At 46.2% G+C, this 13,937-nt stretch overlaps 1 protein-coding gene across 1 annotated transcript in view; it reads left to right on the forward strand.

Annotated features, from left to right (window-relative positions):
* The window catches only part of elp4 (elongator acetyltransferase complex subunit 4), a 119,769-nt gene that overhangs the window by 29,568 nt on the left and 76,264 nt on the right, over positions 1-13,937 (forward strand). The window contains exon 7 of the mRNA XM_063189297.1: positions 7,006-7,194. Coding sequence (XP_063045367.1) covers positions 7,006-7,194 — 189 coding nt within the window. The remainder of the gene's footprint in view (positions 1-7,005; positions 7,195-13,937) is intronic.

Genomic DNA, 13,937 nt, shown 5'->3' on the forward strand with positions numbered 1-13,937 from the left:
TCAGCAAGCACCCTTCACAACAGGAAATCTGTGAACTCCATCCTCGTTACATTGAGTGATCATCAGCCGTTAATTTAAAGCCGGCTGACGGCGCGGGAGAACAAAAAAAAAACCTACCTATGCCTTCTTTCGAAAGTGACCCCTCCCTCTGCTTTTATTTGTGTTGCTTTTGACAAGCTTGAAAATTAAACGCCGACACAGGCAGGCTATGTGTAGCAGACGACTCACATTAACCAGGATTTCAGTCACAAGAGTCACGCACCCTCTTCAACTGGGTGGACATGCCTAATTCCGCCCGCTATAAGTGATACTAGATAATTATGTATCCACTGTTTAAGTCAGGAATGGATATCGACATGATAGTTTGTATGCTTACAATTTGAAACGGTGATGACATTTAAAACAGAGTCAAACGGCCATAAACAGCATTGTAATGAAGGGTGTCGTAATGGCAGCATGAAAGAGATGGAACTTTTCACGACGACATTCTGGCTAAAAACTTGCCCTGGCCGCTTCCCTGCTTTGCTTAAGGACCAAAATTATAATATAAAAATGGAAATAATATAAAAACACCAGAGGACTGGAATGTGGCAGTGTCCTTTACTTTCAAGCGTGGGGAAACACATTAAAAATCGCAACAAATTTCGCACCTTTCACTTCATGCCGCAACAAAATCGCAACAACACAGTAAGAAGCTCCGCAACTTTTATCACGATTTTCTGGAAATCCTCGTGCACCATCTGGCAATTCCGACCGCGATTTTTTGAGAAAATGCCCGCGATTTCCTGGTGGGACTGGATCATTCTGCTGAAGACTCAACCCACTTTCCCATCACTGACAGCCCCCCCACCTGCCAGCCAGCCAGAATCCTTATCTATGATCTATGTCGCTCCAGGCGCCTTGGTCAATGCAGCGTATATGCAGCATCCAGCATCAATGGGTTAAAAAACACTGTGTATAAGTGGAGTGGTTACATAGGAGAAGGCAGCTCTATGATACTTAAAGTGACACTGTACCATTTTTTAGAAATAAGCTCATATTACACCTCCCCTTGAGTTAAATAATTGAGTTTTACCTTTCTCCTGCACTTCCTGCCATTGTCTAAGTATGGCAGTGCAAATTTTACCAAGCTAGCAGGTCAGTAGGAAGGTCAGTAGACCGAAAGCTTGGCCTATTATTAAAAAGAACACAAAGAGGATTTAAGTGTGCAGACATTTTTCCGTCTATTTTACACCGTTTTTGTTTATGTTTGGCACCTTTCAATCGAGAGCGCGGTGTGATCCGGTTGAATACATACCTCCAAGCTAGCAATTAACATTGAGTCCTATGAGACCAGCTAGCGGCTAGATAATGGTTGAAAGTACAGGAGGAAGGTAAAACTCAATCATTTAACTCAAGGAGAAGTGTAAAATAAGCTTGAAGAAGGCTCTGCACTGCTACACGTGGTTCTCAGGTTCTGTTCTCCAAATGCTACCCTTGGAGTCCTACGTACACAATACAAGTTTGGGTTAATTCAGCACAGTGTGAAATATAACACTCTTGTAGTTGACCTTACTGCCGTGCCCAAGTGTTACATTAACACTGTGCGATGTAGTATTTTTGAGTGGGGTGTAGAGTACTTTTTTTTGCTCCTGTGGGAAATTTGTCTTGGGCTTCACCCACTGCATTACATACAGTACTCGCATACCAAGCATACAACATAACATAAGAAAACATAGAAAACATTAAACTGTGCACTGCATGTAAATGGCATGTCTATCTGTCATTAATTAAGCATTCTTATGGCAGTTGGGACCAAGGAATTGTGATATATGGGAGAGGGCTCCTTAGCCCTGTGATCCTTGAGGGGCAGACATGATGCGGGGGCTGTTCTCTTTTGGGCCCTCCTGATGGGGCGGTGTGCAGAGGTTGGGTCCTCTGGGGCACTTTATTATGTTTGTGCCGCTTTCACGTCGCCATGGGAACAGGCATCATGCCATCATTCCATCAGCTGGCTGGCCCCCTTTCTGGCCTTGGGTGAAGACGCAGGCATGCATGCACGCACGCACGCTCGCATGCACACAACACATACACACACAACACACACACACCATACTGACACACACACACATTGTAATTATGATTGGTATGGCTGTGATTAGTACGGTGGGTGTACACACATACTGTATAAACATTGTATTGTAATGTAGATTGAGTTAAATTTACGCTTTTTCACTCAACACGATGTGATGGAAAAAAGACATGTCGGAACGGTAGTGGCACAAAGTGAAGCAAATTGGAGCAGAGAAGATAAAAGTGGGAAAGAAAGAGGAAAGAAGGAGTGCTGACTGGAACAGGGGAGGTGAAAAAGAGACCGGAATAAGAAGCAAAAGCAAGAGCAGGAAAAGGGGGATAGAGAAGATTGTGGCAGGCAGGCAGGCGGGCGAGCGGGAAGGTGGTGGGTCGGGTAGAGGGTAGAGGGACCACCCTCTCCTGGAGAAATGTTTTTGGCGAGGGGTTGCGGCAGGGAGCGCGGGACTGGCACGGGAACAATGAGGTTTGTTTTTGTTAGATTTGCTACTGATGGGCACACACCTCCCTCCCCCCCAGGGCCAGGGGTTGTGTGTGTGTGTGTGTGTGTGTGTGTGTGTGTGTGTGTGTGTGTGTGTGTGTGTGTGTGTGTGTGTGTGTGTGTGTGTGTGTGTGTGTGTGTGTGTGTGTGTGTGTGTGTGTGTGCGCATGCGTGTGTGTCTGTCTGTCTTGGTGTGTCTTGGTGTGTGTGTTTCTTGGTGTGTGTGTGTGTGTGTGTGTGTGTGTGTGTGTGTGTGTGTGTGTGTGTGTGTGTGTGTGTGTGTGTGTGTGTGTGTGTGTGTGTGTGTGTGTGTGTCAGTGTGTGTGTCAGTGTGTGTGTCAGTGTGTGTGTCAGCAGCAGCGGTGGCAGTGTGGACGAGACCCAGGGGAGGACTTAAAACAAACGGCCTCCTCCTCCGCTCATCACCCCTCTCAATGCCGCTAGTTATGTTGGTTAAATTCCCCCCATCCATCCATCCATCCATCCATCCCCCTGCCCTGCCTACCGCTCCGACGGTCCCTGGGGAGCTGTAGAGAAGTCAGTCATGATGAAGCAGCATATGTGTGTAAGCTGAGATGGACACATAGATGCGTCTCTGGACAGGTTAAGACACGTGTGTTTTGGATGAGAGACACCCAAGGAAGGTTGAACACTTACTACAAGCAATCATTACCGTTTTCAGGTGATGGGGGACACAAAGGATCAAATGAAGCCATCCCCTAAGGTCCCTGTTAAAAAGACTAGACCAGCCGTTCTCAAACTTCAGAACGCCAAGGCCCACTTGGAAATGTAAAAAAATTCTGGGGCCCACCAAACCATATAGCCCAATATAATATAATAACTTATTATATTGCATTAGGCTATATTACTTATATTTTATCATATTATATTATATTATATTATATTATATTATATTATTAATATAATATAATATAATATAATATAATATAATATAATATAATATAATATAATATAATATAATATAAGTAATATAGCCTATTATATCATATTATATTAGGCCAATATGATTATTATATTGTTATGATGAATAGGTTAGGGCCTATTTTCATTAAGTTGTGGCCACTGAGGGGCCTCCTAAATACTGAATATGAAATTAGCATGAAACAAGCCAGCATTCACAGCTCAGAGAAATATGCATTAGATAAATAGTAAATGCTCTATTAATAGTTAGGAGGAAATAGCCAATTGTAGCAAGCCAAAACGGCAGAGTATCCTCTCACAATCGACAAAAAATTGTTACAAATATCCATTTTACACATACATCAACACCGTAAGCATGAAAACACACCATATCACGACGGCAGATAGAAAGTGTAACATTGTACCTCGCGGGTAACTTGCGCTAAGTAATTTGCGGTAGAAAATTACTTCCGCGATTGAAATTACACAATGTTTAGCCTACACATAAATCCTGCCTAATAGTACACCTTTCCGCATCAAAACACAAAATAAGGAAGTGTACTCAAGTTTCTGAACGCACACAAGATAACTAAATAAACAAGATGTGAATATCTAAACACCATGTGAAGTCATACATTTGAGGATTATTTTCCCAGACCTCTCGCGGCCCACCTGCTATGCCAGTGGGCCGCGGCCCATAGTTTGAGAATCACTGGACTAGACACTTTTAAAAAGTAATCTTCCCTACTAGTGGGACAGTAGCATGGCAGCATTCCCAGGCATTGTACGCATAAGAGAAGAGAAGAGTAGAGGGTAGAAGAGAAGAGAAGAGAGGAGAGGAGAAGGGAGGAGAAGAGAAGAGCGGGAGAGAGGAGAGGATAGAAGTTGAGAAGAGAATAAAGGATAGGAGAGGAGAAGAGAAAAGAGGAGAAGAGGAGAAAAGAGAATAGAAGTTGAGAGGAGAAAAAGAAGAGGAGAGGAGAGAAGTTGAGAGGACAGGAATAGAGAAGAGAAGTTGAGATGAGAGGAGAAAGGAGAAGAGGGGGAGAGGAGAGGTGAGAAGTAGAGGGGAGAGGAGAGGAGAGAAGAAAAAAAGAAGTTGAGAGGAGAAGAGAGGAGAGGAGTCGAAAAGAGAGGAGAGAAGAGAAGAGTAGAAAAGAGAGAAGAGAAAAGATGAGAAGAGAGAAGAAAAGAGAGGAGAGGAGAGGAGGGTGCTAGCCTTACACAGACCCTCTTGGCTGCCGACAGCCCGTTCGGTGCCAAGAATGCGCTGGCTCCCACGCCAGTAGACATTTTGGCTCTTTGGGGTTGACAGGTTCTTTGTGGCTCTGTCAGGCGTGGGTCCTGATTGGCCGCTGACGTCCAATCACGTTTGAGCGAAAGTCTTCTGACTGACCCGTGCTGTTGAATGGGCCCTGCCCGGCCCGGCCCGGTGAGGGTTTGTCTGGGAGAGTCAAGTTGTTGGAGCGCTGGGCGACCTTGACTGGGGAGACAAAAGGCTCCAGTCACCCGCTGATGAAGTTATATAGTTATGGCACTGAATATCCCACCACTCCCCTCTAATTACCAGCTATATCTCTTTTACGTGTGTGTGTGTGTGTGTGTGTGTGTGTGTGTGTGTGTGTGTGTGTGTGTGTGTGTGTGTGTGTGTGTGTGTGTGTGTGTGTGTGTGTGTGTGTGTGTGTGTGTGTGTGTGTGTGTGTGTGTGTGTGTGTGTGTGTGTGTGTGTGTGTGTGTGTGTGTGTGTGATTTTTGTCAATGTCTTGTATGTCTTATACGTATGTTTAGTTTAACTGCACATTGTAGACTGGTCAAAGGCAATTTCAAACTTCTGTGCTAACCCTCTAACATAAATTTGACAATAAAGTACATGTGACTTGACTTGACTTAACCCATTTAAGCCTGATGCTGCATATACGCTGCATTGACCTAAGTACCTGGAGCTAGATACTGCATTCATGCTAGTTTTTTTTATTAAAATGTGGGTGTGTTAGAGCTGTATGGAACCATTCTAATGCAAGATTGGGGTCCTAGCTTTCAAAGGGGTATGCCACTATTTTGGGGCTTAATACAGTTAAAATAGTTGGCTACACGGATCCATTGACTTTCACTAGCTTAGCAACATATGCCCTCTTTTAACTTGTCTTAAAGCAAGACAACGCTTAACATGAAAAATAAGACACTTTACCACCTTTATAAACCGTGGCCAACGATTTTAACTGTATTAAGCCCCAAAATAGTGGCATACCCCTTTAATGTGACTTATTTCATGTTTTTATGTGCTGCAGAGGCTGAGATATTTAGACTTTTTATAGACTGAGGGCACATTTTCCCAAAAGGGCTTAGGCATTCAATAGCCGTTTTTTTGCAGGTGCCTTAGGCTTAAATGGGTTAAAATAGCTAATAATGTAAATAAAAGTGAAAAAAATAAACAGGATTCCACTTTGGTAGTTGAATTTCTGAGGGAATAAACTATGTGTTAGGGCCTAGGTTAGTCATTGTTTTTTTTGATTGAAAGCGAAAAAAAGAATAACTAAGTAGCAATACGCAGAGAAAGATTGTAATGCACCTGGAATTGCAGTGCTCCTGATATTTTTTTATGTCATTGAAGCAAGTGTCCTGGCACTTTCTCATCTGACAAATATCAGAATTTATGGAATGCATTGGAAAGAAGTTGTATTGTTTTTTTTTTTATATTCTGCCTATCTGAACTTGTACTCTTTAGATTCTTTTATCAATGATTTACAACATAAAACCTTGAAAAATGTAGTTAGTTCATTATAAATGTAGAATAGACTATCATGGCATCAAGGCGATATGAATTTCACTGGAATTCCAGATGATTTACACTGAAACACACACACACACACACACACACACACACACACACACACACACACACACACACACACACACACACACACACACACACACACACACACACACACACACAATCCACAATCTGGAATTCCAGATGATTTACACTGAAACACACACACACACACACACACACACACACACACACACACACACACACACACACACACACACACACACACACACACACACACACAAACACACACACACACACACTCGCACACACACACACACACACACACACACACACACACACACACACACACACACACACACACACTCAGCCCATTCTAAAGATCAGATGGTTGCAGGCTCGAATCTCACCTTTACCTCTCCCTACACTAATCCATGGCTGAAGTGCCCTTGACCAAGGCACCTAACCCCACATTGCTCCAGGGACTGTGACCAATACCCTGTAAATAACTACTGTAAGTCACACACACACACACACACACACACACACACACACACACACACACACACACAAACACACACACACACACACACACACACACACACACACACACACACACACACACACACACACACACACACACACACACACACACACACAAACACACACAATGTAGCTGCCAAAACTACTGTCATTTTGAAAGGTGCTGCTATATAATAATAATGTGTTTATTTCTTGCCAGTCTAAGGTGCGTAATGTGCTGCGTCTAGGCCTACACTCCCTGGGCTCGGTGCTGTGGGGTGACGACCTCTGCTGCCGGGATAGCCCCGCCCACGGCCACGCCCTCACCACCTTCCTGTACGCCCTGCGCGCCCTGCTGCGCTCATCCCTCTCCGTCGCCATGGTTACCGTGCCCTCGCACCTCATACAGGTAGGTCTGACCCAGCGGCACTGCCGACCTCAGGTGGGGCTGTTTACATTACACTACATTACATTACAGGTATTGCATACAGTATATTATTGCAGATCCCTACATTATGTTACAGTACAGATATTACACTACATTACAGATTTTACACTGCATTACATTACAGATAATACACTACATTACATAATAGATACTAAACAAAATTACATTTTAGATTTTACACTACATTACCTTACAGATTTTACAATACATTACTTTGCAGCTATTACACTGCATTACATTACAGCTATTACTCTACATTACTTTGCAGGTATTTCACTACATTACATTACAGGAGCGTGGTGGCTCAATGAGCTAAGACACCATATCATTATGCCGGTGACCCTTGTTCGATTCTGACCTGAGGTCCTTTGCCGGTCCTTTGTCGCAGGTGTCCTGTGAGTTAGTGTTATTTCGTTGTGACGGGAAACGGTCTCAGGAGAGGTTTGACATACTAGCAGGCTTATGGTGTAATTCTAGAATCTAGACCCTTTAATCGATTAAAAAAAGAACCTGGAAAAAAGTCCTGAATGTTCCCTACTTAAACTAGTTCTTCTAGAATTCTGCCAAAACCCAGTGGAAACATCTATGACGCTTGCAATAACACTGTCTTAAGCTACGTTCACACACGTAGCTGCTAGTTACTAGCTTCTCGCTCACTCGCCTAGTCGCCACTTGCTCATGGAACGTTCGCTAAACGTTCCCGCAGCTTTAACTGCCAATGCACAGGCGAGAAGTACCGAACTCTGCATTCCAATTGGTTACTTGCTTACTCACCTCGCGTGAAGTTAAAATATTTTCAACTTGGAATCCGCCCACATCGCATCGTTTGTACACTCCTCGCCTACTCACCTCCTCGTCTCGCTGGAACACATAGACATTCTATTGACTTAATTCACTGAGCGAGTAACTAGCAGCAACGTTTGTGATTGTAATCAGTGATGGGACGATAGGCAACAATTGCTAGAAAAGTCAAAGCAACTCGGAAATGCTTTTATAGCATTTTATAGCTTGAATTACTGTATTTTCTTGCATAAGCATGTCCTGCTGCTTGCAGTCTCAATGTATTGGATGGATGCATTAGGGTGGTACTGTCAATGGTGCAAATTTGTGTGCTTTTACAAATGTACTGCAATGCTTTTACAAGTTTATTCGCGTTCAAGAGAGAGAGAGAGAGAGAGAGAGAGAGAGACAGAAATGCTGGGCAGAGGTGTGAACAGGAGAGAATTGCAAATACTTTAGTTGTAATATAGATTTAAGTGCATCCACCGACCAGACCAAAGTGACAGGACACGGCGGCAGTCACACGGTGGCTTCACTCAAAACTCAGAGGCAAGAACTGATAGACTACAAGGAACTGATCATTTCTTCTCCACATACACGCATACACACCAAAACACATGACATCCTAAATATACACAGACATACTATACATAACCACACAAAGATACACAGACCAACATGCACGACCACAAACATACACAAGTGTATTAGTCAAGCGTGTATTTGTGTGTGTGTGTGTGTTTGTGTGCGCGCGCACTCGCGTGTGCATGCTTGCGTGCGTGTGTGTTTATGAGTGTGTGTGTGTGTGTTCGTGCGTGCTTGTGTACAGACATACTATACATAACCACACAAAGATATACAGACCAACATGCACGACCACAAACATACACAAGTGTATTAGTCAAGCGTGTATTTGGGTGTGTGTGTGTTTGTGTGTGTGTGCGCGCGCACTCGCGTGTGCATGCTTGCGTGCGTGTGTGTTTATGTGTGTGTGTGTGTGTGTTCGTGCGTGCTTGTGTACAGACATACTATACATAACCACACAAAGATACACAGACCAACATGCACGACCACAAACATACACAAGTGTATTAGTCAAGCGTGTATTTGGGTGTGTGTGTGTGTTTGTGTGTGTGTGCGCGCGCACTTGCGTGTGCGTGCTTGCGTGCGTGTGTGTGTGTGTGTGTGTGTTCGTGCGTGCTTGTGTACATGCGTGTGTGTGTGTATGAGAGTGTGTGTGTGTGTTCGTGCGTGCTTGTGTGCTTGTGTGCATGCGTGCGTGTGTGTGTATGAGAGTGTGTGTGTGTCTATGAGAGTTTGTGTGTGTGTACTACGTATTGGGGACACTGGGGGGATGGGATGGGGGGGATGGGGGTTCTTGTAGCATCGCAGGCTGGGCCTTGCCCCTGTCGGGTCGGCCCCTCCCCTCTGCTGGGCCTCCCTGGCAGAGCCGTAGGTGTACCCGAGGTCATCTGTTGGGGCATATGGCTCGCTGTGGATACCATGGGGCCTCCATAGACCCAGTGGAGCCTACTCTCCTCTCCTGCCCTCTCCTGCCCTCTCCTCTCCTCTCCTCTCCTCTCCTTTCTCCTCTCTCCTCTCCTCTCCTCTCCTCTCCTTTCTCCTCTCTCCTCTCCTCTCCTCTCCTCTCCTCTCCTCTCCTCTCCTCTCCTGCCCTCTCCTGCCCTCTCCTCTCCTCTCCTCTCCTCTCTCCTCCCTCCTCTTCTCCTCTCCTGCTGCTCTCCTCTCCTGTCCTCTCCTCTTCTCTCACCTATCCTCCCCCTCCCTCCTCTCTTCTCCCTCCTCCCTCCTCCCCCCTCTCTTCTCCGTTGTAGTCTCCTCTCCTCTCTTCTCCTCTCCTCTCCTCTCCTGCCCATCACGCCTGTTCCCTGTGCTCCCTTGTGCTCCCCAATGCACCTCCCCCACCCCACAGCCACACCACCATGCCCCTTGGCCCTTGGCTCTTGTCTCGTCTCCTCTTCTCCCTTCTCCTCTCGCCCCCCTCTCCTCTCCTCTCTTCTCCTCTCCTCTCCTCTCCTCTCCTCTCCTCTCCTCTCCTCTCCTCTCCTCTTCTCTCTTCTCTTCTCCTCTCCTCTCCTCTCCTCTCCTCTCCTCTCTCCTGCCCTCTCCTGCCTCTCTCCTCTCCTGTCCTCTCCTCTCTTCTCTTCTCTCCCCTATCCTCCCCCTCCTCTCTTCTCCCTCCTCCCTCCTCCCCCCTCTCTTCTCCGTTCTCCTCTCCTCTCCTTCCCCTCGCCCCTGCTCCCCCTGCTCCCCTGTGCTCCCCCTTGGCCCTTGGCTCTCGTCTCCTGTCCTCCCCACCTCCTCTCCACCTCCTCTGCTACCTCCCGTCACCAAGCCTCTTTCCTCTCTCGAGCCTCTTCTCCATTTTTTTCCCGTAGGTAGATGTGTAGTCAGAAATGCATTTGCTGTGGAGATGATTCTGACGGCTAAAGATCCAGTTCAGCGCTTTCACTTCATCAGATCATCATGCTTCAGTTTTTTTAATAGACAATTTGAAAATTCAAGAAGTCATCCTTTGTGGGGTTTTCCCCTTGAATTCATAAAAAAGCCCTCGTTCTCCATCAGCACATGTAGTATGACTTGTATGGAGTGTGACCTGTGCAGGATAACTCCTCATGGCTGAGGGCAGAGAAGCTGACCGGGAGGGGCAAAGGAGTCACTTGTCCCGGGCCCAGGGAGAGGGGAGGCCCAGGATTGGGTCCTCAATCATTACATTGTATGTACAGTATTGAATCCTGTCCTGTAGCTCCACCCGAGTGACCCTGGCCTGTATCTCCCTCTGCGACCTTTGACTTGCTGCAAACCTCGGGGTTATCCTGACCTCTGACACACCCTCACCCTCTTAAGGGAGAGAGAGGGAGAGGGAGAGAGAGGGAGAGGGAGAGGGAGAGAGAGAGAGAGAGAGAGAGAGAGAGAGAGAGAGAGAGAGAGAGAGAAAATGAGAGCGAAACAGAAGGACAGGGAGAGAGAGAGAAATACAGAAAGAGAGAGAAAGAAAGACAGAAAGAGAGAGACGGAATACAACTCATCAATTAAACCAGTGGTTCCCAACTGGGTGTCTCGGAGGTACTGCACTGGGGTTGCAGATGGAAGGGGCATAAAAACGTGAAGTATATGAAATATAAGTAGTATACATAAGTATATATAAGTATATACATAGAAGTATACGAAAGTATACCCGAGGGCAAGAGTAAGGTAACCATATGCTTGCATCACCAGTTGTAAGTACACAAAATGAAACGTGGCAATGTTCCATGCAGATAAAAAAGGCACTATAAGAAAGCCGTAGTAACACAGGAGCAGCACTTCGATGTCACATTGTTATCTTGACATAGTGCCAATTTTTATCTGCAATGGGAAATCGCAATGTTACATTTAGCTGATCACTACCCTACCCACCTCATACATTCCCCAGACATACTGCTTATGATCAGTTGAAATATTTGAACAAATCTCTTTTGAGTTCTACATTGAGTCATTTTGACAAAATTATTCTTGGATTATTCTTGGCCATAGATTTTGAGACATCTTGGTCTCAAGAGGAACCATGCAGACTGGTAAAGGCGTGGTCCAGCCATGCATATTTAACCCGTGCCAGCAAAGGTCTGTGCTTCCTTAAAGATGCACTGTGTAATATTTTTAGTAGTTTATTTCCAGAATTCATGCTGCACATTCACAAATGTTACCTTTGCCATGAATACTTACCACCACCACCATTACATTGTAAGTATTCATTATGACTGGGAAAAACACATTTTTGCTGCAAAACTCACTGTACTTTGGTCATACTAGTAAATGTATTATTTAGTAAATAATCATGAAAAGCACAAATTTGGCAGTAGACAGCACAATATCAATGAGCAGCATAGTTGCAATACCTACTCTGGCCACAATATCACACAGTGCACCTTTAAAACCCACCTACAGTCCATGAGGCCAGTCACACACCCAACGCCACCCAGCCTAACCAAGAGTCATGACCCACCTGAAACTTTTTTTTACATTGCATTACATTGCATTACACTTACCAGACATTTTTTTTTTTCAATTATTTTCCAAAGCGACTTACAGTTATTTTAAGTGCAGGTTATTGGTTACAGTCCCTGGAGCGGTTTGGGGTTAGGTGCCTTGCTCGAGGTCACCTCAGCCATAGATCCTGATCCTGCAACCCTCTGATCTAAGGCATATTTGATAAACCACTCAGCCACGGCTGCCCCCAATCGGGGGACGGGAGCGCAATGCTCAGTGAGAAACCACCTCCATCTCCAGCAGCTACTGCCCACCGTGCACCCTGTGTCCCCTCCCTCATCACCCACAACGTAGAGACCCCCTCACCTCACCTCACCTCACCCCCCCCCCAACACACACACACACACACACACACACACACACACACACACACACACATACACACACACACACGCACACACGCACACACACACGCACACACACACACACACACACACACACACACACACACACACACACACACACACACACACACACACACACACACACACACACACACACACACACACACACACACACACTCTCCTCTTCCACCACAGGAACCCTCCGTGCTCTGGCCAACCAAATGCTGACCCAGGACGGGGCGTGCCAAGTGAACAGCTGTCCCTAGATGCGCGGGCCAACTCCCCGGGCCACGCCATGGCTTTGTGGCCGTGGCCGACCGGTGGTGGTGGCGGTGAAGGAGGTGGCTATGGTGGAGGAGGTGGTGATGGTGGTATGGCTGGGAGGTGGTGGTGGGACTAGGCCGTGTGGAGGGGACGCGGAAAGAAAGAAAGGAGGGGGGGGGGCTGTGGCGCGGATGGGCCGGGGAGGATGTCAGGTCTGATGACAATACACGTGCACAAAACACACACGCATGCACACACTCACACCCGCATGCATGCAAGTATGCACACACACACGCACACACTCACACATGCACATACGCACACACACGCGCACACACATGCGTACACATACACTACACACAGTACACGCACACATACACACAAGAATTTATATTTTATCCAACCCCTATACGCTTGATTGAATCAGACCCTTTTGTTGCAAATACAATAACAGCTTCTTACGGGGGGACTGCCATGTTGAAATGGCCTTACTGTATCTGTACTGTAACGTGATTTTTAGCTCTTTGTTATGAAGTCACCAAAAATGACCTCAGGTCCCTTCTCCATTGAGGGTAACTGAGTTCAGACGCGTGTAGTTTCCATAGCCCAGGATGAATAATGAATCACACCGAGGAAGACATTGTGTTTAGGGCTGAGATGCGGATCTCGTTTGGATCCCAGATGTTTAACCCCATTTTTTACCCATCCCTACTCGACAAGCCCCAGGTTATTTATATGGAAACACACGCACACACACACACACGCAAGCACGCACGCACGCACGCACGCACGCACGCACGCACGCACGCACGCACGCACGCACGCACACACACACACACACACACACGCACACACACACGCACACACACACACATACACACACACAAACAACAAACCACCACCAATCATCCTCTCTTCTCTGTTGTCAGATGCAACTCCTATTTGCAAGCACTTCTCCACTGGTCCGTGAGAAGTATTAGGGTCTTTAAGTATCGGGACACGGTGCAACTAAATTCTGCATGTGGACAGCGGGAGTGAAAGGCATACGTGTGAAGTGGCTTCTCTCTAACCCCCTTCTCTCTCCAGAAGCATCAAGGCATGTGTGAATGGTTGAAAAAAGTCATCCTTTCCTGTTGTCTGGGCGACGTGCGGTAGTGTTTTTTTTTTTTGGTTGAGACGAATGATTTCTGTCCCTGCCACCAAAACAGTGACCCCGACTTTAATTCTCTTGGAGAGAGAAAAAGCGTCCGACCTGCTATGTCCTCT

The sequence above is a fragment of the Engraulis encrasicolus genome, chromosome 22, assembly GCF_034702125.1.
Source record: "Engraulis encrasicolus isolate BLACKSEA-1 chromosome 22, IST_EnEncr_1.0, whole genome shotgun sequence".
Lineage (NCBI taxonomy): Eukaryota > Metazoa > Chordata > Actinopteri > Clupeiformes > Engraulidae > Engraulis > Engraulis encrasicolus.